General features: G+C 34.4%; 3 protein-coding genes and 1 long non-coding RNA gene across 8 annotated transcripts in view; 3 read left to right on the top strand and 1 right to left on the bottom strand.

The window, feature by feature from the left end:
• Window positions 1-27,373, bottom strand: part of LOC123714922 (leishmanolysin-like peptidase) — a 65,111-nt gene that overhangs the window by 13,702 nt on the left and 24,036 nt on the right. For 2 of the 3 annotated variants that reach the window (XM_045669591.1, XM_045669592.1), the window contains exons 2-5: window positions 16,073-16,173; window positions 15,672-15,702; window positions 14,887-14,969; window positions 3,941-4,052 (exon numbers count right to left, since the gene is read on the bottom strand). In XM_045669591.1, the coding sequence (XP_045525547.1) occupies window positions 3,941-4,052; window positions 14,887-14,969; window positions 15,672-15,702; window positions 16,073-16,173 (327 nt within the window). Of the gene's footprint in view, window positions 1-3,940; window positions 4,053-11,071; window positions 11,131-14,886; window positions 14,970-15,671; window positions 15,703-16,072; window positions 16,174-27,373 lie in introns of those variants that run through there. The other variant, XM_045669593.1, reaches the window with a different exon arrangement.
• On the top strand, window positions 17-2,250 carry LOC123714924. Its single transcript, XM_045669595.1, has 3 exons — window positions 17-124; window positions 1,140-1,328; window positions 1,825-2,250. Exons 1-3 carry the CDS (start codon window positions 97-99, stop codon window positions 2,232-2,234), a joined length of 627 nt encoding a protein of 208 aa, XP_045525551.1. The 5' UTR covers window positions 17-96; the 3' UTR covers window positions 2,235-2,250.
• LOC123714923 (lipopolysaccharide-induced tumor necrosis factor-alpha factor homolog) lies at window positions 5,413-14,303 on the top strand. The gene is made up of 7 exons (XM_045669594.1): window positions 5,413-5,470; window positions 10,056-10,181; window positions 10,555-10,638; window positions 11,305-11,413; window positions 12,311-12,457; window positions 13,563-13,701; window positions 14,070-14,303. Exons 2-7 carry the CDS (start codon window positions 10,062-10,064, stop codon window positions 14,227-14,229), a joined length of 759 nt encoding a protein of 252 aa, XP_045525550.1. The 5' UTR covers window positions 5,413-5,470; window positions 10,056-10,061; the 3' UTR covers window positions 14,230-14,303.
• LOC123714925 lies at window positions 18,446-21,678 on the top strand. 3 transcript variants are annotated; one of them, XR_006754372.1, is made up of 4 exons: window positions 18,446-18,613; window positions 19,526-19,603; window positions 20,368-20,984; window positions 21,440-21,678. It is a non-coding gene; the product is annotated as an uncharacterized LOC123714925 (long non-coding RNA). The 3 variants fall into 3 exon arrangements; XR_006754370.1 differs by lacking the exon at window positions 18,446-18,613 and having other exon boundaries at window positions 19,431-19,603; XR_006754371.1 differs by lacking the exons at window positions 18,446-18,613; window positions 19,526-19,603 and adding an exon at window positions 19,610-19,968.

Below are 27,373 nucleotides of genomic sequence, written 5' to 3'. Positions count from 1 at the left end.
TTATGAATATGAATTCCGTTATAGGTTTGGGTTGGTCCAATTTATTTTAACAATAAAACGAAATTGAATTTCACTTTGTAATTTTCGCTTCGTGCAATGTATTTCAATTGGTTCTACTTTATAGGTAATATTATTTTCACTTTTTCTCTTTGAATTCTTAGCTTTAATGTGTAGAAAACAGAATTTTTTAACTTATATAACTGAATTTAATGTGTAAAAAACAAAAAATAAAGCCTCCCTATAATCATTTTAGATCTGAGCCTCAGATTTTCTATGTATATGATCATTTAATCAGTTCAGTTAATCTAATAGGCAAGTAGGTGATCAGTCACCTGAGCCTGACACGCCGTCGAATTTTTGGGTCTAAGGCTGGTTGGAGTTTTATTTATTCTTCGATATTATGTCCCATCGCAATGGGGTACGGGACACACATATAGACAAAGCTTTTTTGAAACCTCTTTCAACGGGAACGGAACAGAGGACCTCAGCTATTTCATTTTACGCAAAGTAATAATATTAATTATAAAAGCCCGTTTAACTTACAATCATCATAAATGTTAAATATACACTGTATATTTAACATTTAGCTAAATATCCTTCCGTACCGGAAGGCCTACACGGGTAAAGGTCTGCTCCAGCTTCTCCAAACACCCATGGCTTTCTTTCTCCATTGGCTTCTTGCTAACCCTTTATTTCTTGGTCTTCTCCATAGTTTTTAAAGTCCAACTTTTACAAGTAAGCTGTGCATCTTGCTATATATTGCGTACCCTATATAATATGAATCTATGACAGTTATGTTCGCGACAAAAGTCGACCCTTAAAAAGAAGGGTATTTATCTATATCGATATATACCTGTGGGGTTGCGTTGATACATATCCTTTTTAAAAAACGTACACGTTAAGTCGACATAATTTTTTCCATTTTAATTTTTTTTATTGTCAGTCATTTGTAATCTGTGGCTTAGTTTTGGCGCGAATCACATCTTTATACGCCAAAATCAAACACGTTTTTGACCTTAGTTTTTCATAATCTGTGGCTGTTTTGGCGCAAATTATAACCACTATATACGTATAATCAAATATGCTTTCGACATATCGGCCGTCATAATTTGGACTTAACTCTGTTTTAAACTTTTTAGGTGGTAGCATATTACTACTACAAATAAACGGCCTAGTTCTACTAACAGCGAACGTAGAAGATATAAAGAGGATAGCGCAGAAGATGGTTCCCGAGTCATTGGCCGACAAGTTAATCGATTTCGTCATTAAAGCTACAAACAAGGAAATTAATGTCTCCCAAGAGAATAGTGATAATAAGGATATTTCGGGTAAAATATTTATGAATACATTCCTACATTTATTAGTCATTTTCTCGCAGCTGTCAAAATATAACACATTTTTGACGTCGGTGCCCTCTGCTTCGACTCGTTTCTGAATCCTGCCCTAAGGCAACTAGAAACTTCTTTAAACGCACTCTCGAGCTCTCTGGCATTGGTGGTCACAGTGGTGTCCATGGACATTATCACTTAACATCAGATGAGCTTCCTGCTCTATAAAAGTTTACACCCTGTTCTATAAAAAAAAACTTAAATCTGCTTTCAAGACCTGTTAAACCATTTTTTCTACTTGATATGTACATATTTGACAGTGCTCCTTGACATTGAGACGTGTGCCTAAGTCACGGTCTTAATATCATTAGTCAAGAATTACAGAGATAGATAATTAGAAATAGGAGGAATGTTTAATATCTAATTCTAATCTAATTAAAAATAATGTTCCTTAAGTAAACTATTTATATAATAATAAAATAACAATTTCTTACAGCAAATGAATGGACTAAACCTAAAAAGTACAGACCAAATCAAGAGAGCTACCGAAAAAGCAAAGACAAAAGAACGCGTTTCAATATAAACAATCAAAATTCAAACGAAATTAAACCAATACCCAAGAGCCACAGACAAAATCCATACACGTTCACCGTAGATAGAACGCCAGCCATCGCTTCCAAAGGCAACAGAAACATAGACAAGAATTTTGTGCGGAGTAGATTCATACAGAATGCAGATTCAGTTCAGGAGGTTGTATTACGTACCAACACGTTGACCACAGAGAAAGAGAGGACGGAATTCGATCAATATGACAATTCAAACTATCCAAAATCAGCTGGAGTAATAGCTACTAGTGGTAGGGTCGCGTTGACGAAACGACCAGGGAGTGAGAGTGATGAAAATTAATAGATTCTATTGAGTCGTATTTATAATTTATTTTGTCCTATGAAATTTAATAATACCGTCTTAGTTATTTAAAAAAAAAGATACAAAATGTTTGGTGGAACAATGGTCACAATTTCTCTGTCCAACGAACGAGGTGAGACCGCGAGCCACTGATCTGTCTGCTACCATGACCCCAGGACCGAGTCGAGCGAGGCTCCAAACATCAACATAGGCGAGTCTGGCTGCGCGCTGCGAGTCTGGCGTTATTCGTTCGATGTACTTCCATCAAAGCGGAGACGGCATGTATGAAAATCATCTTAACGAGTGTAGCGGAGTCCGTAATGGGTCCGTTCCGCTCGCAGTGGAAGGCGGACATTAAGCCCGCTAAATTGGCCGCCCCGTTTTGGCCTTTATTAGCAGGGCGTGAAAACACAAACATCAAAAACATATACATTCCCCTTGCGAGCGTGGGTGTAACAAATGCAAGACTTGTGCCCACCGAAGCGTCAGAATTAATTACAGTCATATTATAATGAATTATTGGTTTGATAAGGAGATATGCACAAAATGTGAATTATTATAAGTTAATGTGGAATACGAAAGCGATTTCACATGCTAAAATATGGGTAGGTAAAATATAGTAGGCATAAATGTCTATGATCATCATCGGCCATGATTGTACGCAATCGACGTTGTGTCCATGGCGCAGTAAAGTAGTTAAATCAGAGAGTTAATTGAATCTCTAGACAGTTAATTAAATGTCGATATTCAATCAAGTCGCTAGCATTTTGATTTAAAGCAGCGTCGAAATCGTTTAACTATCTGTCTGACCGAAAGCGTGTTAATTAACAATGTAAAACAAGACCCCGCCATGATTATTTCATTTGTTATTGTTATTTCGGTGTGATCGTGAAGAACTGAGAGCTTGGAAATTCCATGTTTTGCTTTATTGTAAATGGTTAGGTTAGTCTTGTTGCCTCGGAACGTTTAGGAAACTCGTTAAACGTTTGTTCACTCACTTGTCTGACGGAACTTTAGCGACTTGATTGAATATCGACATTGAATTAACTGTCTAGAGATTTAATTAACTCTCTGATTTAACTACTTTACTGCGACATCCATACAGCAAAATAATGATTGCCCACGATGGCGTGCGCGTCCACACAAACGCCGGTTACTCGGTACGTAGTCTCTATAGTATAGACATATTTATGTCGATATACAAGTAATGGTTGCGTGGAGGAACGAAGAGACTTTTAGATTTATGTTATACCAAAAGACGTGCATTTGGAATCCAAAAATTAAGCATACAAACACATATTATACCACACATGACATTCATAGTAAGCTATTGCTTGGTCAATGGGTACCTTAAATATTAGAGATATTTGTTTTACTCTATATTAATCACTTACAACAATATTACATAGGCGACTGTTGAAGAGAGTACCTACGTCTGGCTATACTCTCGGGGCGTAACTCCCATGATTTAGGGAATCGCCACGCTTATGTTAAGACAGCCTGAGGGAGCAAAATGTACAGCATTGCTCGTACAGTAAGTAACCACCCACGTGTAAAAGTCTCCTCTAAGGCATCTTTCTGTCCATCTAGCACAAGGCTTGCCTATCTTGGAGGATCTTGGGGACCCACACACAAGGATCGTGTGCCTCATCCTCCTGGCTTTTGTGACCACCTATCGTCGTAATCAGCCATGCATCAGTACTTACATTTAAATGTTCTTCGGGCACGCGTACCTCTCCACACATAGTTTCAGCACTGCACGTGTCGATACAATGTGATTGACCGTTTCTGATGAACACTTGACGCGTTGGGCATTTTCTGTAATAATAGTTACATTTACAATTAACAATATTAACAATAGGAAAGTAACTTAATACATCATAAATACTAATAATTGGTTTCACCGTGCGACTCTCATCCCTGAGGTCGAAGGTTCGATCCCCGGTTGTGCAACAATGGACTTTCTATGGGCGCATTTAACACTCGCCCGTACGCCTCGTCGAACTAATCTGACTTATTTAAGGGTTTTTAAATGTACGGATAAAGTACCAAATAGCTATGCAACACAAATTATTTCGAGGATAAAAGTTCCAAATAAGAGACTTCGCGTTTCATCAGACTCATAACTTATGACGGACTTCATGTGACGAATTTCGCTATCTGACAGTCGTAAAACGCAACAATAGTGTTTAAAATAAAAACAAGTAATAAATAGCTTATTTGGAACTTATTTAGAACTTATCCGTACATCGTGAAACAGACCCTAAGTGACACATATGTTACCTATAAATAATATTAGCGTAGTCAATATTATCGGAAACGAGAATGTTATATTACGATTTATCAATGTAAGAGAAACTAAAGAGCTTTATCACTATCAAAACTGATGTTTTACAATTAACTGGCTACGAGTGTAAGATGGTGATAACTTTTTTTTAATTATTAATTAATTAACCAAAATATATGTAACTGAACTACTAGGTTATATAACTCGCCACTGGATTTAAGAAACTGCTTTTTTTCTAATTATATATAATAACTAGCTGCCCCCGCGAACTTCGTTTCTCCATAATGTGGTTTTAGTTAGCCTTAATACCGTGACACGAAAGAATAATTTCACTGTATTATCGTCACTATAATTTGAATTTGATTTACACTTCTGTCTAAGTAACACGTGGTTGGCTAAACCAAAAATTAAAAAAGTAGAAATAATTGAATTTCACGGTATTTCGTTTACTACAAAATACATTTAATTTATACTTTAGCCTCAATAACACGTGGTAATCATGATATTGAATTTTAGCTTATATGACACGTCTGTCGGTTTACCATAGCAGTGCCATCTATTGATTACCCTCTAAATCCAGTCGAAAAGTCTGTTAGATTCTTTTGGAGTTAACAGATAATTGTGACTGTCAATTAATTATATACAAAGAATTTGCAAAAGATGTAAGCTATCCTATCTCTTAAGTTGGACCAGACTGCTCACGGTGTGCCAATTTAATTTAAAATCGGTTAAGTAGTTTAGGAGTCCATCGCGGACAAACATCGTGACAGGAGATTTATATGTATTAAGATATATGTTTTTTATTCGAAATCGAACATAGACCATAGATGCTGAGAATTACGTCATTAATTGTACCTCTATCAGATTCCAGTGATAACGTTATCACTGATAAGGCATTGTTGTCGAACCAGTACTGCAATGAGGTGACAATAATACGGTGTTCAAAAATGTGAGTATTATCTCAATTTCTATATATAATAATGACCTAATAGGATTTCTGGATATTGCAATTGGCGCATATACGTTGAGGGAAAACATCGTGAGGAATACCACGTGAGTCGGCATAGGTCCCGCACAGAAGGTGGAATAACTGAAGAAATATCTCAGAAAGCGGGAAATATCGACAAGGGCCCAACGGCTGCTCAGTACTTTTTTCTCCTTTCTTGGCTTGCACGGTTTGTGCGTCAGCCATGCGAAAAAGTTAGGAAGTGTGTTATTAGATTTATTTTATTGGTTTGGAAATTGGATCAGAATTTGGAAAAGAATCATATAAATTAGGTACATAATAAGTACATAAATGATTATAATTTTATATTGCTATGAAAAATGAAACTGCCTAAAATTCTATATACATGAATATTTATATTAGATAGAAGAATAGTGATTGAAGTAGGGAAAGGAATTTTAATGGACAAAAGCGAGGATATAAAAGCGGAACGGACGGTTGAGGACAGGCAAAGAATATATGATTAAAATCCCCAACGTCATTGTACAGTGACATATATCGTTAGGTAAAAGGTTAAGCCTTTCCAAATGCATGCATGCATGGCCCAGCCTCATACGAATAAGGGTCGATGTGATTGCTCAGTACTTAACAAAGAAAAGCATTTGTCAAGTTCACGTGTCGTAATTTTAGACGTCAGACGTCAAAATAAGGTTACGTGTCTTAAATTAACAGGTCATGTCATGGATTTCGATTGACAGTTGTTTGTCAGCATAAATCCTGCCAGTCAAAGAGTTTTATGTACAGAAGTGTTAATAGATTAGTTATTATAAGAGGGTAGAAGTCGAGGAGGTAATTGTATGGCTTGCCAAAGTCGTTGTAATTTTCGTATCCGTTAACGAAAACGTGAGTAAATTAAGGATACTGAGAAGACAGACGCAAGCGGTGTGTTATAAGTTTTATGTGTGGCATTGTTACTAAACAATTATGATGCGCCTTTTCTAATAAAAATCAAAAAATTCTTATAAAAAAAAGTTATACAGTTATTAACAATTTATAAAGGATTCTAGTTGTTCTTAAAAAAATTCTTAAAGGCCGGCAACGGACTCGCGAGCCCCTTGGCATTGAGTGTCCGTAGGCGGCGGTATCACTTAACATCAGATGAGCCTCCTGCCCGTATGTCCCCTGTTTTATAAAATACGCATAATACGTTTTTATATTCAATTTAATTTGATTTGTTTGAAATGAGCCTAAGTATAAATTAAGGCCCTCTTTTAAAAAAACCAATAGATTTTCTTTCTAAATTGCCAATAAGCACGTGCTGCGTCAAGGAAACATCGTGAGGAAACCGGCTTGACTCAAATTCAAAAATCCTAGCCATGTCAGAAAGTTTTAAATGAAAACCATTTAAAAAAAGTAATAAAACAACATGCTTAAAAGATACAATAACATATGACGGCACTTTTTACACATGCACGTGAATTATATAATAAAGAAAATATTTTTTTTTTCAAAAGTAAACACAAGTAAACAATACATCCTAAAACTAAATATTAACATAAACCTTATTAAGAGCGTAATAAAGTTACGGTAAATCTTTCTATTGTTGTGAAATAACAAAATTTTTACCATTCAAACATTAATGAGCGTGATAGCCACTTGGATTATTAAAAGTAGAAGATAGACAAGCTATAGAAGACTTTTAATTCTAGTAACTATTTATTCATACTCTATCCTTACAGTACTAATGCAATACGATAATGTCGAAAAACGGAAAATATTAAATATATAAGATACACAATATCGCTGTGAAATCACTCTACGAACATATAATGATGTCGGTAGTCGAAAACAGCATTCAGTAGGCGCAACGTTTTTAACGGGGGTTCTGGACTTTGCCGTCGCGTCTCCTAAGAATCCGAGTTCGTGGAGAACACTTGGGTTGCTCGCCATTATTTTATTAATAGTACTTCTCAAATTGTACTGTAATAAAGATTTTGCAAGCGTGATACCAGAATAGCTCAACTTATCTTATATTTTTTTATCATTTACACGTACAAAACACCAGCGCTTTGTTTACGGTCTAAGTCACTAAATTAAATACGATAAGTTATCTGATATGGATCAAAATAAACGTAATTATTTCCTATATAACATGGCACGGGCAAGAGGCGTACAATATTAAGCTGTTATATATTATGTGGGGTTTTAGTGGGTGCACAGTACCGAGTCCCTAACCCTCCACCACAAGGCAGTCGTGCGTACAACAGACTTGGTTGCAACTAATGGCAGCTGACATTAACGTCATTACTGCGATATTAATAATAATGACTGAAGCTATTACTACAGACTATTAAATAGTCTGTTTATTTGTAGGTGTATATATTGGCAAATGAAATAAATCACTTAATGGTTTTGAACTAATTTGACTTTGATGTTTTTAAAATATAATGACAATAGCAGCTGATAACAGCGCTATTGCCCCGATATATATGTCGCATCTAACTATTTTCATTAACCGTTTAATCAACAGCCTGATATTCAGCCAGTAGATCAAACAGCTACGCAGATGTCTTGGATCGATGACTTTTCATAACTTGCCTGGCCTGTTGATGGTTAATTTAAGTTTTGTTCCCCTTTCTGCCCGTCTCGTCCTCGAAACGAAACTCTTCAAACTGTCAATATGGCGTCGGCAAACCACAACTTGTTTCAAAGTTTAATTAATAATGACAAGTACAATCTAAGTGTTGTAATAATTTTAATTTAGCTATGACTGACTCAGTCAGATGTGTCATCTTTTTTACTTCAGCCACATTATCACTCTATCGTAAGAATAGCCCAAGCATTATCCACCCAGTTTATTAAACTAACGTATGTTATAACAAACGCTACGGTTAAATATCTTTCAGGCCGCTAATTAAACAGCGGTTATTAATTAGAGGCTGTTGATTGAAAAGTTCATGAAGTTGCGACATATATGTAGCCACTAATGGACATTTGCATTGCTAGAAGGTTTTGCCGGTCGCATTTGATGGCTCTTAAAATATATATTTGTAAAATGTTATTTTTAATATTTCGATATGACCTTCATCATCATAGTCGCTCAATTCAATTCAAAACAAATTAGGCGTACAAATATAACAACTCATTTGACGTATAAGATTGTTGCCGCAAACAACAGCATTAAAACTTGAATTAGTAATTAATAACTTCAGATTTCTATCAGAAAAGGCACATTATAATCGTTTACTTACAATGCCACAGATAGACACATCAAACTTATAACTCGCCGCTTGCAACTGTCTTCTCACATACTCGTTATCGGATACGAAAATACAACTTCGGCTAGCCATACAATTAGGTCGTCAACTCCTACCCTCTTATTTATAGGAACTAAATCTAATAACATTGGTCTGTTTATAAAACAATGACTGGCAGGATTTTTGCTGACAAACAACTTTCAGTCGATATTCATGTACCGACTGAAATGCTAAATTAAGAGACATAATCTCATTTTTGACGTTTGACGTCTAACTTTACGACACGTCAAGGTTCAACATTTCAATTTCTCAAAAATATAGTACATGATGTACTTAAGGAAGGCTAACTTAGGTACAAAGTTTAGCGGACTAGATACTGAAACATATACAAAAAAATAGTTTTTAAAAGTACTTGAAATGGTAAAGTAAGAATAATTATATCGGGTAACACAGTACATACATTTACATAAATTATATAAAAGGGCAGGGCAGGATAGCTCATTAAATCTTCAATTGTCCCAACCTTTTAACAAAATTTGAGTTTCGGGTACCCTCTCGATACACCAGGCAACCCATCATTCCATTTGTCCCTCCTTTCCGGAGGCTTTGGCTAAGACTCACCGATGTCGAGATTAAGTATTTAGATAAACGAGCTGGATCCATCCATAGTTGCTCCCCCTCACACTTTAAAATCGATTTCCGTTTAGTTTTTATAGATTAATTGTTGGTTTAATTTCTTTTTATTATCTCTTCGTGAATGTTATTTGCCTATAAGTGCTTATCACAATAAAACATTTATTGTTCTTCTACCAATGTATCAGTGCCGAGCGTTAGCCAGCTTATATTAATAAATAAATGCCGTAACAAAGAACAACGCGTAGGTTCTAAGTTGTCTCGCCTTCCAAGCTACACAATAGGTACTCTTTTACTAACCAATACTGATATAGCACCTAAAACTGTATTGTTTGAAATAGAACAAAAGAGAACAAACTGCTTGACTGTCACTACTATAGTATTGTCTTTTGTTAAAATAGCTTTTACACATTAAGAAAAACACTTTTTGAACGGATTAAAGCTATGTATTATTATTAAAACTTATAGTTGCCGTGTCACCGTGACACCGTGACCACGCACGCTGAAAAGTACGCGAAACGTCGGAAAAAATTAAAATGTAGAATTATGTAAATAACTATAAGTTTTAATAATAATACATAGCTTTAATCCGTTCAAAAAGTGTTTTTCTTAATGTTACTACTATGCTAAAAACTTCCGAGTTATGTTTTACTATTTACCCGTTCAAACCTGAATTAATAAATTCATTTTTGAAACAGGTCAACATGGAACAGAGGACAGATCGACCATATGTAATACAATTTATAGATAAACCGCCTATAAGGCGGATGTCCTTACCCAATTCGGTCTACATTGATATACCAGGAACTCATAACAGCCAACAGGTTAGTATTGAGAGTTTTTTGTAGAATTTTTTTTTAATAATATCTGACGTGAAGCTGTCACGTTATAATGTCACATTGAAGAGATTTGAGTTGAGGGTCAGGCTGATCAGAAACTCGCTAATGCTAAGTGTAGTGTCGAAAACATTAGATTTTGACTTACAAAGATACTCGAGGAACTCCATGAGAGTTATAAGAGGTTAACAAATTTTAAAAATTCCAAATGCCGATATTAAAAAGCAATTACACTATAAATTATAATTAAATTAAGCCACACAGCAGATAAAATGTCATCACAAATTATAATTCAGAGAACAAAAATGATAACCATATTTGTTTATCTTGACGACAATTTAATTATTATAACGACTTTCAGACACATCCTACAAGTCAGAATAGCTCCATATGGTTAGCAGATTCAAACAACTCTGGCCGCGAACTTAATCAAAATTATGTCGAGGTAACTAATTGCCTTCTTTAGTAGTTTTTGACAAAGTTTATAAAACTTATTTTATTAATTGTTAATACGGAGAAAGAAAACCTTCTGAGTATCGCATTGTGCATACTTTCCATCCCCATAGCAGTAAACTGTGCATGTTGACGTTTATTGAAGATCACGCATGTACAGGAGGTGCCTATTTATCGTGCTTGAATCACATGTTATACTTTCTAGGAAAGATTGAAGAAACAATGTTACAACGCTGTTTTAACTTAGTCTTTTTTTTGTTAATATTGAAGAATCAGGAGCTACTCTCTACAAACACAAAGCTGTTCTTAGTATATTTTATATGAATAAATTAAATATTAGTTAAACCATATTCTACTACTGCTTTAATTTACAGACTGCAGCGTATATATATTGTGTTTATGTATATTTGATCTATTAAGATTACCTGTACGAGCCAAGGCTGTACATTTTGCCCACTCAGGTTTTCTTAGTTTTATAAGCGAGATGCCAAACGCAGGCACTTTTTTCAACTGTTACATTGCATTCACTCCTTTCATAACTTACGTTTTATTATTATTGGTTACTATAAAATAAAATCCTATATTATTTAAAGCACCGCGATAAATAAATAATAATTTCTTTATCAACACAAATTTGCTGCAGATATTATTTTTACAGGAAACAATTTTCTACGACCAGTTTGAAGATAGACGGATAGACGTCTCAAAAACTGCCATATCAAATGCAGTCTTCTCCCGGCCAGCACCGCCTGTACCTTCGATTCCAAGTAAGTACGTCAGATATCTGCTAACTCCTTTGGTCGAACTCCAGTGACCTTAACCATATTTTTATATATACTGTACGTCACTGAACTCCTCTTAAAAGGCTGGACGATTTCAATATTTTTTATGCGATTAGATGGCTCCCTGGATGGTTTAGATTCACAAATCAGCCCGGCAGATGGCGCTGCATTCGCTACCTAAACTCAGTTTTGTCTTGCGCCCGGATTTACAACTAACACGATTTATGCATTGACTTGTTAAAGCTACCCCGGAATATGCTTAGCGCTAAATCGTTTGCATCATGAGCATACCCCACATACACATCCTCACTTACACGCTATCACAACTTTGTTAAATTTATTTAATAATTGTTGTCGATTGTTTCATTTCGTAAATGTTTAAAGATTTTTTTTATATTATGTATTCCATCTTTGCCTATATGTTTAGTATAATTGTTGTTTATAATTTATGGTATGGTTAAGCAGTGGCTTCAGCGAGCGACTCTCATCCCCGAAGTCGTAGGTTCGATTCCCGGCTGTGCATCAATGGATTTTCTTTCTATGTGCTCATTTAACATTCGCTGAAAACGGGAAGGAAAACATCGTGAGATCTGCCTTAGATCCAAAAAGTCGGGCACACGAGGCTTATCACCTACTTGCCTATTAGATTAACAAATGGTCTTGTAACAGATACAGAAATCTGAGGCCCAGACCTAAAAAGGTTGTAGCGCATTTTTTTTTAAATAATTTATTTTAGAATACGAAATCAATAAATACTCTTGGTACAACTACTAGAGACTGTTTGGTGGACGGACTTGTACACGGCTTATTAGCGAATGAAACAAGTGACAGCATATGTCAAAATAATATTGATATCCTAAGCATCTTCTCAAAACTTTCCAGGATACACCCCACCAGTGGAATACAACACTCAACCGGATGACGGGTTTCCCCTCCCGCCACTCCCAGTTATGGACATCCCGGATCCACCACCAGCATATACTGAGATTGACGAGCAGAGGGATAGAAATACTGCACCAGTGAGGCCTGGTAAGTTTTACAAACAATATATTTTCCACAATTTTTTTCAAATACCCCAATATCTTGTACAAAAAAAAATCTTCTACACTCCAAAAAAATTCCTGAACCTTGAAATGATCAAAGAAAACAAAATACTTAGCCAAAGCAAAAAATGATTTACTCCCCTTAGATTTTCAACCCAATTACCGATTTATTAGTGACTATAGAACCTATACAAATTGTTATTTCTAATGTAGCTAAGTATGGCTTTAAAATTTAAATTAAATATTCATAATTTGCTAAACACGTATTTAGGCAAGATGGCGTCACACTGGTTTTTATGACGAAGCATGCTTGTAAACACGTAAAGTTCAGCATTCTTAACCTACACAAATACACACAAGTATATCCACCGGAAACGGTTTCGGACGGGATTTCTCGATAAATTAATGATTATAAGTTATTTTACTCTAAGTAAAGAGTAATGTTATATATGTCGCAGCCAACTAGCTCAATCAGCCGTTCAGTTAACAGCCTAGCCCTTTAACTAAACAGCGCCGTTTAAGTAGCGGCCTGAAAGATGTTCAGTCAGCCAGCCAGTTGAACAAACAGCTAGGCAAATGACTTGAATTGACCTTTCATTACTTGCCTGGCCTGTTGTTGTTCATTTAATTTTGAATTCCACTTTCTGCCTCTCAAACTCGAAACAAAACTCTTCAAACTGTCAATATGGCGTCGGTAAACCACAACTTTGATGGTATTTTCCAAAGTTTCATGAAAAACAACAAGTACAATGGAAGAGTGTAATGACAATAATAATATGACTTTGACTTAAGCAATTTAATTCTAAAAGAAATATATTTTATGTCATATGTTTCATCTTTTTTATTTCTGCCAAATAATGACTCTATCGCACGATTGGCCCAAGCATTAGCCAGTTTATTAAATGTTGTTACAAACGCTACGGCTGAATATCTTTCAGGCCGTAAGTTAAAAGGCTAGACTGTTAATTGAACGGCTAATTAAGCTAGTTAGCTGCGACGTATACACTTTGTATCCTATTACGTATAACCCGAACCGAATCCATTCTATCATTTGAAAAATCTTACAATATAAATTTATCTATTTGTTTTAGTGTTCAGAGGCCACCAGTTGTCAGGGGGTGTTCCAAGGAAGTTGATCACGTGCCCCTTTTGCCGCACGAGGGTCTACACGATTGTGATAAGAGAATCTGGAGTTCTAACTCATGTTATTGCTGCTATTGTATTTTTTATGTAAGTGCTTATAACAATCATTTACATACATTTTAATGGGTGCCGGCTTCTGAGAGAGAAGTATGCTCTTCTTTTAAACAGTTGGAGGTCGTGTCTCTCTGGGATGACTGGGAGTCAATTCCACAGTTCGCTAGTTGGCAAAAGAAAATGTCTTGTAAAGCGGACCGTGGGTCTTCCAGCCCGAAATTTTGAAACGAACAGCTACAACGGTGATGATACCAGGCAAGAACATCAACCCAAACTCTTTCGAAGTCAACCAAACATGTACAGAAATCTTAAGCAAATTGGGTATCCTGCCTTTATCGACTATCACTGACCAAAGTTGAAAAGTTATGTTCGAATTAGTATCTAAAAGTATTTCCTTCCAGTTGCCTGCCCATCATCTTCTGCATCTACCTCACCGACTTTTGCAAGTACAAGAACCACTACTGTCCCAATTGCAACAGCATGATAGGATATGAAATACCGCTGCTGTGTACTGATATGGCATATACCAGAACTTGTGTTATACACAATCATGGAAGTTGATATTGGAAAAAGTATGGATTATTGTTAAAAATGTTGTGTATATATTATGTTTATTAAACATAATTTATATCGTATTATTTGTTTTATTATGTCCTCGATGCAATCATTTATTTGAGAAAATCATGAGAGTTTTTTTAATTTCATTTTAACAAAAAAGTTGAGCAAATATGTTTTAAAATGAAACTATCCGTCAAAGTAAATTAGCTTGTTTATTGGGGAGTTCTCGGCCGTACACGTATTTCTGGCGTGCGTTCGACAACACCTATGGACACTCTAAGCTCATTTCATCAAAAGGAAATATCGTTACAAAAGTATGCGTTTGACCCAAGATGAGAGGGCTTGTTAGGCAGGATAAACCAGTAGAGAAATATAGAATCCTGATTCAAGTATTACGGAAGCAGATTTACTTCAATCCCCCCCCCCCCCCCTCCCGGGCCCTTCCTCATGTCAGCAAAAGTAAGCAAAGCTCTCAAAAATAATAGTACATAAACGTAATTTTTTATAGGAATCCTCGAAAATGCATTTCTTTTTCAACTAAGACAATGTGTGGGTAATAACTGACGACTCCCGTGTCCCAAATCCTAATGATATACGAAAGCCATGTTATCCTAAATTCAATAAGGAATCTTCCAGAAGCCATTTAGATTTCACACTTACCTATTAAGTCTAATTGGTCCCCCGGTTTTCCTCACTTTTAAAGCTTGTTCCCAGAACTTCACAGCATCTGGTAGTATTGTATTCTGAAAATAATTAGATTTATATATAGTCTATATATTTTATATAGTATATAGAAACTTTAGATAGTCTAATACGGGGAATTGCAGCCTGCGTTTGTTCCGAGTATGATCTATTCTAGTAGACTTATCACAATTTCTGTATACATACATAATATTTTCATAAATATATTGCGAGGGAAAGGTAAATATATTGATTTCCTTGAATTTATATCTCAGAGATTCCCTACATTTTAAATTATAGATTGCACGAATAGCCCTCTTCTGCAGGATGAAAATAGTTTCGACATCAGCAGCATGACCCCACAATAATAAGCCATAAGTCATTAAGCTGTGAAAGTAACTAAAATAAACAAGTCTAGCTGTATCGACATCAGTTAGTAAGCGATTTTTTTAACCGCGTGAGCTGCAGAACCATGTCGTTTCGCCAATCCGTTAATATGAGGGGACTTGACTCCGGACTGCATTAACATAGGTCACAGAGTCAGTCAGTTCAAGGTATGGCACATCTGTGCCTCATCTGAGTTGACGAGCAGTCTAAGAGTACTCCTTAGTAGTGAGTTTGTTTTTGAGGGCTCATCATCATCAAGGCTCATCTGATGTTGATGCCCATGGACACTGAAGACTGTGTGCGTTATTAAAATTTTTGTTCCCTTTATTTGAATTAACTATAAATTACGTTAGATTTAAACTAAAAATAATACTCACATTAATCATTTCAAATTTCTCTTGTTCTAATCTGAAAATTTAAAAAAAATTGCTTATGGTTAAATAATTTTATGTAACTACAACTATATTCTTTCAAATTAACAGCAGTGTTGGCCTTGTGGCTTCAGCGTGCGACTCTCATCCTTGAGGTCGTAAGTTCGCTTCCCGACTGTACACAAAAGGATTTTCTTTCTATGTGCGCATTTAACATTCTCTCGAACGGTGAAGGAAATCATCGTGAGGAAGGCAAAACGTTGACGGCGTGTATCAAGCACAGGAAGCAGATCACCTTGCCTATAAGATTGAAGTGATCATGAAACAGATACGGAAATCTGAGGCACAGACTTAAAAAGGTTTTAGCGCTATTTAATGATTCTATTACTATATTTTATATAACTTACCTATATACAGAGTGGTCATAAACTATACTTATCCTTAATGGTTGGTCTATACTTCGTTTCTTTACTAAATGAGCTGGTTCTATATGAACACCCCGTATTACCTGCAACAAATAATAATAGTTATTTAAATTATAAATGATATGAAAAGAGAGTACCAATTCATAAAAGGCCACAGCTTTTCTGCAGCTCCTTACAAACATTTTGTAAAACAAAATACTTGATTAAAAAGAGTGGCGGAGAGTTTATTGCCAGTTCTTCTCTTTTGTTCTACGCCCTTGATTTGAGAACATCAAATCATAAATGTAAAATTAGAAAAATTTAGCACTCAATATGTATTTTTATTGACGTTCATAAGTGTTCATTGTGTTACCTAATAAATGAATTTTAACCTCCTATATAGGACCCCCCCCCTTTTCATGTAGAAACGCTCAGTTGTGGAACGATGGACGTCGAGGTGATACAGGTGAAAGACGATGTAACTAACCTACAGGTGTTAATCCAAACAACTCGTCTGAACAAACGAATCCTGTCTCCATGGTAAATGTGATAGAAGATGCACAGTGACCTCACACCTAGTTTTAAAGACATTTATTCTCATAATTGTCAAAAGTCACTTAGACGCGAACTTAAAGATACAATTTATCACGTCGTGGGTCATTGAAGAGCTTCAAGGGTGAATTAGTGGAGTAGAACTTAGGTGGACTTTCATTGACGTAGTTAACTAGGATCACTCAATAGATGGTTTTAATCTTTAGTCTTAATTTTTTGCACATCTCCGCAACGATAAAGGGTCAAGCAGCTCGAAAAGCTCTATTATAATAATACGTTAACCGCAAAAAACTAATACAAAAATAAGGAAGTCTCTGCTTCCTTATTAGTTACTATTGTGTATCAATGTGATTGGTATTAGTTTTTTTTATCATTATAAACAATTTATTTTAATTATTTGACCATGTATACATTTAGTCGGTCTTCAACATGTTGAGTCTCTAATCATCTGTTTAAAAAATTTCTTCGTATTTTTTGAATGTATGAATTCAGATTGTTCACAAAAAAAAACTACGATTTTTTCGACGTCTAATACTTTTGTGTATGTTCAAGCATTTGGACGTGAAGCCATCAGGATGATTCAGAACACATGTAACATACTATGTACCTATTAGACCAATAAATTGAAATACAGTAAAATCTGTTATAACGACATCGAAGGAACGAACGAACGAAGGAACATCATATTTGGTCGTAAAATCCGATAGTCTAAACACAAACCAATATCATATAATATAAAATATATGAAAGGCACGCCTCGCAGGCTTTTATCTTGCTTACGGCAGAACACATTTGCGCGTATACACTTTGGCAAAAATTTAAAAGAAAATACGAAACGAAACGTGATTGGTTAATCTTTAGACCATCGTGTTGACAGGTGATCCTTCAAGATACGTCCAACACCAATCACGGACGCACAGTATTGGAGGCCGTTCAAGTCTCAAGTTCAGTCATTTACTGCAATTTATCACACCCCCCCAACCCTCTTCCACTTGTCGAAAGTAAGCAAGCCTCTCAAAAATAACAGTACATAAACGTATAAATTGTTTGTTAGACTCCTCAAAAGGCATTTAGTTTTCAAGGATAGACAATGTGTGTTAAGAACATAGTATTGACACCGTGACCACGCACGCTGTAAAGCACGCGAAACGTCGGAAAAAAAATTAAATTTAAAATTATGTAAATAATTATAAGTTTATAATAATAATACATAGCTTCAATCCGTTTAAAAAGTGTTTTCTTAATGTGTAAAGAAGTAAATAATTACTGATGACGTAATCACCAAATAAGAAAATCAGAGACTTTAATTACAGCAGTCCCTCGCTGTATTGCGATTCTCATTTATTGACGAAATTACGACTATTATCTGGGGTCGCCGGATCAACCAGACGCCAATTTATCTTTAATAAGTGTCTGTGCACTTGAAGACGAGTCTCCACTCCAATGGGAACAAGTTCAAAGTTAGAGGAAAAAAATCTTCTATTTTATTTCCAATACAGAGAGACCTCTCCTTACATACAAGTCTTCCTGCCTAAAATGTCATATTAATTCAGTAACTAAGCAACTTAAAAAAAACCTGACTGACAAAATTACATTTCCTTCAATAAAGGCCTTTTAGTTTTACAACGACACGAAAGTGACATATGTCAGATCGAGTTTTGCCTAATTCTACCATTAAGTGTTTAACAATTCCAATTTAAAATTTGATTTATAAAGGGCCTAATAGATTTACAACAACACTAAAGTTAATTGTCAAAGTGACGTGAGTCACGTTCCCATCTTGAATGCGTTCTAGATCATAAATCAAAAGCAATCAAGCTGATTATATTGCATCTAGTGCAATCAAAGTAATTTATGGTCACATTTCAATTGATGTAATAAAAATCTATAAAACCAATGTTATAGTTACATTGTGCCCTACAATAGAAGTAGCAATGGGCGTGGTTATTGCAAGATACACAAAAAGAAGAGGGGTGACGGCACCAAAAAGAGGTAGATATAACATATAGAAGCGTTAGCAGGTAGTGAATGGATAAAGATAGTCATGGGTAGAGATATTTGGAAAAAGCTGGAGGCCTTTACCCGTGAATAGGATCAATGGTACTGAAGGAAGAAATGGTAGTAAATGTAAATTTAGAATTAATTTAACTTCTATTCTGACGTCTATAAGTGTACTTACCTATATGAATAAAGTTATTTTGAATTTGACATTGAAGTTAAGATAACGAGTAACAAATAAAAAAATATGTGCGTGTACTAGTGTACACACGTAAGAAGTGAAACGTATTTTTCGAAAATGATCTACTATATGCTTCTTTACAGAAATTGGTTAAATATAGTTAAATAAGATAAAGTTTAACAAAAGGCATATATTTATACATGAATACAAATAATACAATTATTTCATTTTAAATACATACTAAGATTATTACAGAATTTCATTAATTGTAATATAATTATTACTATCATTGTTATCGTTATTATATATTTTTGTTATTAATGGCTTCGAATCTCTTCGAATCAACCGTGGTAGGGACAAGAAAAAGATGGCGCCTAACGGAAAAATGAGATGTGAAAAATGCGACAGTAATTTTTTTCCAACGCCGATAAAAAAGTTTCACTTCAAAAAGTGTATATAACAAATTTTAACTATATTTTGTTAACATTTGTAAAGATTGGAAATAAACGGGCTTTACATTATAATAAGCTATTATCTAACTAGTTCTTAAAATTCATCAGTTAATCGTTAATTAAATCTATGGTAAACTCCCTTCGACTTGGTTACTGACGAAACATACCCTAACATTTCTATAAACGAAAATAATACAATATCATTGTCTGTCATTGACGAAAAGCCTGTTGTACCTCAATTCGAAGAATAGGCGACTTGAAATCTATTTTCAGCTAATATTTTACGAGAAAATATGAAAAGCCATAAATAAATAATGGAAATGTTATTGATTTTCCTTCACTGCGTAACTGGTAAGACGTTCAGATTTTTCCTTGTTTCGGTAATTTACATGAGGTTTCTCTGATTAAAGATTATGACTGTGTCTTGTCTATCATGCATTTAACTTAATACATAGTTAACCTCTGTAAAGGTTAAGGGGGGGAATATAAAATTGTGGCTGCTTAACAACCTTTTAGGTATAAGCCTCGGATATATATGTCTGTTTCGTGAACATTTCCTAATTGGCAAGTAGTATCATACATGTCTATTGGACTAAGGCATGCCGTTTTCCTTCACGATAAAAGCGAGTAAAGGTTCACATAGAAAGTAAATTAGTGCAACCCCAGGATCGAACTGACGACTTTAGGAAAGGAAGGAATAAAATCATGAAGTGTTCGTAAGTTTTTGTATTTAGATGCTTTATTGTACAATTTTTTTACAAACAACAAAACAAAATTACTGAGGTATCCTGCATTGAAAGTTAACTTACAGCTTCCAATCACGATAAACTTATTTACACCTTACGTGTTTATTAATCATCATTAATTTTTAATGAATTGTCTCTTTTCGTCAAAGCGTGGACACTATTTGAGAGAAAGAGAGAGAAGTCACACGGCGAAAGAGTGCAATTATTGCATAAAAATATCTACAATATAAGGAAAAATAGAAATGTTCGAATGACATTTCTTTAAAACACACGAATGAAAAGATAGTGATCAAAAGTTCCCCTAATTTCAAAGCAGGTTAATTAAAAACAACATACAAAAATCCTCATTAACCTGAAAATTTCCCGCAGCGTACAAGAAAATATACGACGTCAAAATTGAATACAAATCGTCTAATGAAACCGTATTCAACGAATTTTCAATAACTTTGGACAATATAAATAATTATATCGCGAAAGATTTAATTCAATCTGAGCCAAAATTAAATAGAAATATTATTAACACAAATAAGTATAATGAAATATCACCTTATATACAAAGATATCGCAACAACGATGAAATAAAGCACGAATTAGATAACTTTGTAATGCAACGAAAACAATCGCATCTAACCACTGTTGGATTTAATTTTAAAGTACCAAATTCAAACCAAGAATACGCTTTTGTTAAAAATAAAGAAGAGAAGAGGGATATAAAAGGAATGAATAGATTTAAAGATACAAAATACTTAAATGAGAAATTTGCGAAAAAGTATATTCGCGAATTGGAAACCAACAAAATTAGTCAAGAAGTGAATTTAAATATCTTTCAACGTCCAGAAATGGAAGAAGTGTTGAAAAAGCAGAACTTTTTGGTTAATAGATTAATGAATATGTTAAAAGAAGAAAAGAAAACGCTAAGGACAAACTTCAATACTCTGTTAGAGGAAATGGATAAACTGAAGAATGAAAACAGTACTCACAAACAGGTAGGTTCCGTGATCTTACTTTAAACATTCGTTCTGGGTTTACTTTTCTAGTAAACAACTTACGCTTTCAATCGTACTTGCCTATTGAATTATATACTCAAGATGAGGTTGAGATACCTTAACACTTGCTAGTGTAAAGAAAACATCCCAACGAATTCGAACACAAAAATCTACGTGCCATAGTCCTCGAAGGCACCTTCATGTCTATCAATTAAAGACGCAAAATTCTGACAGTCTTTTAACAGAGTAGTTATGATATACCTATTTATAAAACCTAAATTTGACTAATTGCACTACTAAAGTCCGTCTCTTTCGGTCAAATTGTGTTAGTGCCTAGTTGAAAAGAGATCCAATAAGTATTAATATATGGAATAACTAGTAAAATTAGAAAGATAAAAATATATAAATTTATAGTCAGCATATTACCATTATACACAAGATATAGTTGGTTATAGGAAGTGATTCAAGGTTCCATGAAGCCAGCAACAGTTGTAAATATAGATGAGACAATGGTCCGAGAAGCACTCAAAAAAGACCCCTTCGTGAGAAGAGTTTTGCAGATGGGGAAGAGTAAGAGAGACGCTTATAAAAAGGAAGCCAAAATTTTCAATAAAGGATAGATATTTTTGTGTTAAACCAGTAAAACTTATCGATATATAATACTTGAGAAAAGTAAATGATAAACAAACCTTAAGTATCTGTATACATTATTTACACATGTTCCCATCAAACAAGATACCTCAAAATGTACAGAACTGATTTGGATAAAACTGTTGGAATATACATTATAAAGAAAATATGTGCGGGTAATAACGTAAGATCTTACATTTAAGACTTTTGTTTGATTAGATGTAACATACAGACTACTTTTTCTTTAAACAAATTGTTTTAAACACGCATCTCGGAATAATTGAATTCTAGTCACCTACAACACCAGGGAAATAAATAAAAGAAAGTAAATTAGTGGTTTTACTACTAAGAGCATTACAGAAGAATAAGGTAAACAATAAAAATATATATATATTTCAGATAGAACTTAAAATTCATTATTTATTAACACTTCGTTGCAGATAAATAATACAAATGACATAATTAAATAAAAAGGAGGGCAACTGGCGACCTTCTCGCTTTCGAGCGATCTCTTTCTGACCACCACTGTGAGAACAAACAATAATAAATTAGATAAGATAAGCAAGAAGTGCAAAGATACAAAAGAAATATAGTTATAGACACATATAAATTAAAACTTATGAAAACAGTGATCCGATAAAATTTAATAAACTAACAAAAGATGGACACATTAAAAAGAAAAACTCCACATGCATCACGATAATTTTAGATTATTTTCACATTAGTAAACAAGAAAGTAAGGGATACGATGTGGACTGGTAATGTTTGTACAGTAAAAATGTAAAGGAAAATAGCAAAGGAACTAAGCGAATAGGGATTGGAAGTGAACTCCATAGCGTCACTGTAGAGTCCATAAAGGATACACCAAAAGAAGATATGGGATGTAAAAATATATTCACAGCGTAAGTAAAACAACAAATGTTTATCGGTACAATCTTAGATGATTCTTAAAAGATATATCAGCGAGGTCTCCACGGCTGCCTTCCACAACCGAATGGCGCTGAGGTGAAGAGGAAATGGAAAATAAATATACTCAAATTATAACAATAAAAAATCCACACACACACAAGCAGCACAAGTTGCGTAATACAGTCAAAACCGTTTACGACGATTTCGTTTAGAACAACATACCGGTTATATTGACCAAAATTAAAACTCCCGGCTGAATTGTATTGTATTAGGTAGTTAAGAACAACGTCACCGGCTGTTACGACTATCGGTTTTTACGACCAAATAGGAGTAATTCTTTCGATGTCGTAATAACAGATATTGATTGTATATAACAACATTCTTTAAACATTAGTAAGTTATTTTTTATTATTTACTAAACATAACAATAATAGTATTAAGTGCTAAACAGTAAGTAAAAAAATAGAACACAAGAACAGAGAGATTTCCCTTTAATACCGTAAGTAGTTTTATTGGATACTTCCTTATTGTAAAAATCCTTTTTAGTAAATTAGGTTAGACTTAGACTACTTAGTAGTCTTAAGTTAGGCTAGATGGTAATGTTACAAGATGTCTTAGTAAAGACACATGTACAAAATCAGAAAATTACTAACACTTCGTTGCAGTAATATAGAAACACAGCAAAATTAAAATTATTTAAAAAATGCGGGCAACTGCGGCAGAGCTATCTCTTCCAGGCAGCCATCGTGAGAAAAAAATATTGATACGGTGAGCGCAAGAAGAGCACAACAATATAGTTATAATAATGATAATAAAGCTTTATATCATCCACATGCGGCCCTGTCCGGGTGAAGGCCTCCTCCAAATTTGGCTTACCTGCTGATGATGTTCACGCCGGCCGTGGACATGATCAGCTCAGGCTCGCATGTCTATTTAGTTACTTAGTAACTTAGACAAAAGTAATGGAACAAAACAATTAAAACTCATATAAACAGTGAAAGGGACACAAATTAAATCATAATTTACTAATCATACGGATTGCTCAAAAGCAATGTTATTAAGTTCAAGTTGACACTCGTGTGAATTTTCACACCGACAAATTTGAAATGAATATGTTTAGGAAATAATGTGTAGCAATTTCCTTTATTTCTCAGTTGTAACTGTATTGAAATTACAGAGACATTTGTTTTTAAGGCATTTAGCACACGTCTAATACGTTTTTGACATATGACATTTAGTCACTCACTAACATTTAGACTCTAAAGTTAATCTATAGTTAATTTCCTTTATTTTTCAGTTGCGACTCCATTGAAATTAGAGAGACATTTCTACGTGTTTTAAAGCAATTAGCACACGTCAAATAAGTTTTTGACATATGACATTTAGATTCTATAGTTAATCGGTAGTGGTGTGCCTAGTAATAGTGGAGTCATTGCCAGACTGCTGGTTCACACTAAAAATTATCTCCAAACGGCCTCTGCCTGATGGACGTGTACAGCCTTAAGCCTTCTAAAGGACTGCACCCGAAAATTTAACGAGATAATAATATGTTTACTTAAAGTCAAAACATACACTAACATCATGGAATTTAACTTGTACAATGAAATGTAACAATGTAATGTAACTTGTAATATAATGTTAAGAGAGACTTAGCGAGAACACTTTCTTCTGTTAATATCGGTAATCTAATAATGTTTTTTAACCCTGAGAACCAAAGCCTGTCACGCACAGAAGGCTGATCTTGCAAACGCGCAAGCGGGTCTCTTTAAACGAAGTGATAACTGCCGCCCATGACTGACACCGGAGGCTACCGGGTATGTGACATTTCTTAAAAGGCCCTAAGTCGTATCGCAGTGTTCTAGAACGCCAGATGTCGAAATTGAAAGGATGGAAGAATTGCCTTCTACCTCGTCTGTAGATGGAATCCAAGTGTAAATCCGAACAATTCTTCAGAGAACTCCCCATAGTATCGTAAAAGTTACTGAAATAACGGACAAGTTGTTATATTACCTCGAATGTTTCTCGTATTGTCTTCACATTATGTAATTGAAGAAATAAGGTTGCACACTTCTCACGCGTATTATATAATGCCGTTGCCTATATATCCGTATTTAGTTTACTCTAACATCGTATCGTAACAGGTTGCATGCCATGCAGGTTTCCAGACGATGACGATTCTTTCATCGTATGCATGATTTAAATGAAAGAAAAATCAATCGCAGCAGTGGTTCGATCGCAGGACTTCAGACTTCACATTGAATTTGACATACATAATATGACAAGTGTTTGCGTGATACTACACTATGATCACTATGAAATAATCAAGGACTATATATAATATATCAAAGATTATATACAACCCGGTGCAAACGGGCAGGAGGCTCACCAGTTATGGGATACTGCCGCCCAGTCCAACGTCAACAAGCTTCCATTCCCGCTTACGTGGGTCGTGTTAAGTTTTCTCGATTTTTCACCAGGGCGACTTACTTGTGAAGCATGGGGCTGATGTATTGTAACTTACCTACTTAGAAAAGATTGGACACCAAAATGAAACTGGTTTTATAAAAATCTATTAATTGCATAAAAGTTTCATAATATTTTTAGTTAACATTTTGTCATACTTAAATAGCGATATTTTTAAAATAATTAGAAATTCTTGAATCTTCCTTAAATACTTCCAAAAAGTCTCGTTAGACGAAATGAAATAAGTTTTATAGTTTTACGAAACATTTTGCGATTTTCCTTATAACTTAATTATCTGTGCTGTTCTGTTCGCATTAATTCGATCGTAACACGTTCAATGCTTTTCTCGGTAAATACTTTAAAATCAAGATTTTTATTAGACATATGTTATTGTATATATTGAGGTCTTCTATAAAACTGTAGGACATCACTTTGCTCTATTCTCAATAGTTTCCGTAGCTTACGCGATTTAGTAATTTGACCTTTTCGAATCTTCAATCGAAGAATTTTCAAATCTTCTACTTTTCCAGCCGATTCAAAGCAAACAATCAAATCTTTATTATATTGTAAATTGAATCATTTTATAATTTTATTAAATTTACACGTTTCGAGGAGGCATTTACTTATTTATTTATTAACACCTCGTTGCATACAGAAATATAGGCACGGAAGCCTGATCACCTACTTGCCTATTAGATTAACAAATGATCATGAAACAGATACAGAAATCTGAGACCCAGACCTAAAAAAGTGTAACCTAAAAGTTAAAATATAACAATATTTAAAAAAAAAGACACATGAAAAAGAAAAAGTGAATCACGATAATTTTAAACCAGTTTCACATCAGTATGTATTTTAGTACAGCAAAGATTTAAAAGAAGATAGAGAAGGAACTAAGCGAATAGGGACGGGAAGTGAATTCCAAAGCCTCACTACTGAGTCAATACCTTAAAGGATTCGCCAGGAAAGGAAGAGTTATGTGATGGGACTTCAAGGATATAGTTATCAGAAGAGCGTTAACTCCAGCTATGGTCTTCCAAAGATTTGATATCGTTTTGAGATAGGAAGCAGTTTTGTAACTGAACAGGATATATAAGACACACATATACATTTTGTTTTGATATATCAAGTGAATGGCTTGCACTTGTTGAACTTTACATTTTCCTTATACAAAACTTGGCCAGTTAAAATCGAAGCAGAGAGTTTCTTGCCAGTTCTCCTCCGCTCTAAGTTTACTGGTAAATGTACCTTAGACTTAGAAGGATAATTATATTGGACGCTCATAAGTGTAACCAATATGATTGAATAACTTTTGGATTTATCTTGGCTTAGCCTGTAAGGATGAGGCATTTCATTAATAAATTTTGATAACAGAACGTGCTATACTATTTATTATTATTATTGACTTTAGATAAAGATAACTATAATATAGTCCTATTTAAGCCAGCCTAGTTCCGTCCAGAAAGTCCGCGCGTCCGCGCCAATGACAAAGAGATGTTCACAAATATTCCTAATAACGCACTCGCAACTGTCAAAACTGGCTAAAATTCTCTATGGATTACTACTAAGGATCTTATAAATCCCAATCACGAGTTTCTTACATAATTGCAACATTAGCGCTAATGTTGAAAGATATTGAGAATTGGAACTGCTAGATGATATCATTAGGGCTATTTGTTACCAGTTCAAAAAATCAAACAAACTCTCTCAATAAATATTTATAATGTTACATAATATGTTTATCATAATTAACATAATCTATGGTTCAAAGTTCAAATGTCAAAGATTTATGCGAAGAAAGCTATTTTAGTCACTTCCGGTTAAATAATATTGTGAGAAAAAATATACCGTACTTTAATAAAAATCTTTAAAATTTAACTGATATCTATATTATTTCGTAATCTTACTAAAAAATTGTTGTACTAAACATATAGCCAAAGATGGAATACATAATGTATTTAAAAGAAGGAAAAAATTCATAAAAATTCTTAAATATCTACATTTAACTAGGTAACATTTATAGTTATTAATAATGTTTCAAGGTGAAATATACTATGACTACAATAATATATTTTGAACAATAGCATTTTCACCACAACGAAGAATGTATTAAAAAAGACACGATGATTGAAAAGCCGGCAACGCACTCACGAACCGTCTCGCTCTTAAAATATTAAAAACACGAGGGTTGAATGAATAAAGGCCGACAACGCACTAACGAGTCATTTCGCTCTTAAAGTATTAAAAAAAACGATGGTTAAGTGATTAAAGTCGGCAACGCATTCGCGAGTCATCTTGCCCTTAAAATATTTAAAAAAAACACGATGGTTGATTAAATTAGAGCCAGTAACGCATTTGCGAGGCCTCAGTCTCTTAATCCGAACCTT

The sequence above is a fragment of the Pieris brassicae genome, chromosome 10 (genome assembly GCF_905147105.1).
Source record: "Pieris brassicae chromosome 10, ilPieBrab1.1, whole genome shotgun sequence".
Taxonomy (NCBI): Eukaryota; Metazoa; Arthropoda; class Insecta; order Lepidoptera; family Pieridae; genus Pieris; species Pieris brassicae.
Note: the sequence above shows the minus strand (reverse complement) of the source record. Positions and strands in the feature narration are given on the sequence as shown.

Coding starts and splice junctions, on each gene's coding strand:
- LOC123714924 (XM_045669595.1), top strand. CDS start 97: ATGTATTTCAATTGGTTCTACTTTATAG. Junction 125..1,139: donor CAATTGGTTCTACTTTATAG/GTAATATTATTT, acceptor TAAACTTTTTAG/GTGGTAGCATATTACTACTA. Junction 1,329..1,824: donor TGATAATAAGGATATTTCGG/GTAAAATATTTA, acceptor AATTTCTTACAG/CAAATGAATGGACTAAACCT.
- LOC123714923 (XM_045669594.1), top strand. CDS start 10,062: ATGGAACAGAGGACAGATCGACCATATGTAATACAATTTATAGATAAA. Junction 10,639..11,304: donor TTAATCAAAATTATGTCGAG/GTAACTAATTGC, acceptor TTATTTTTACAG/GAAACAATTTTCTACGACCA. Junction 12,458..13,562: donor TACTGCACCAGTGAGGCCTG/GTAAGTTTTACA, acceptor TATTTGTTTTAG/TGTTCAGAGGCCACCAGTTG.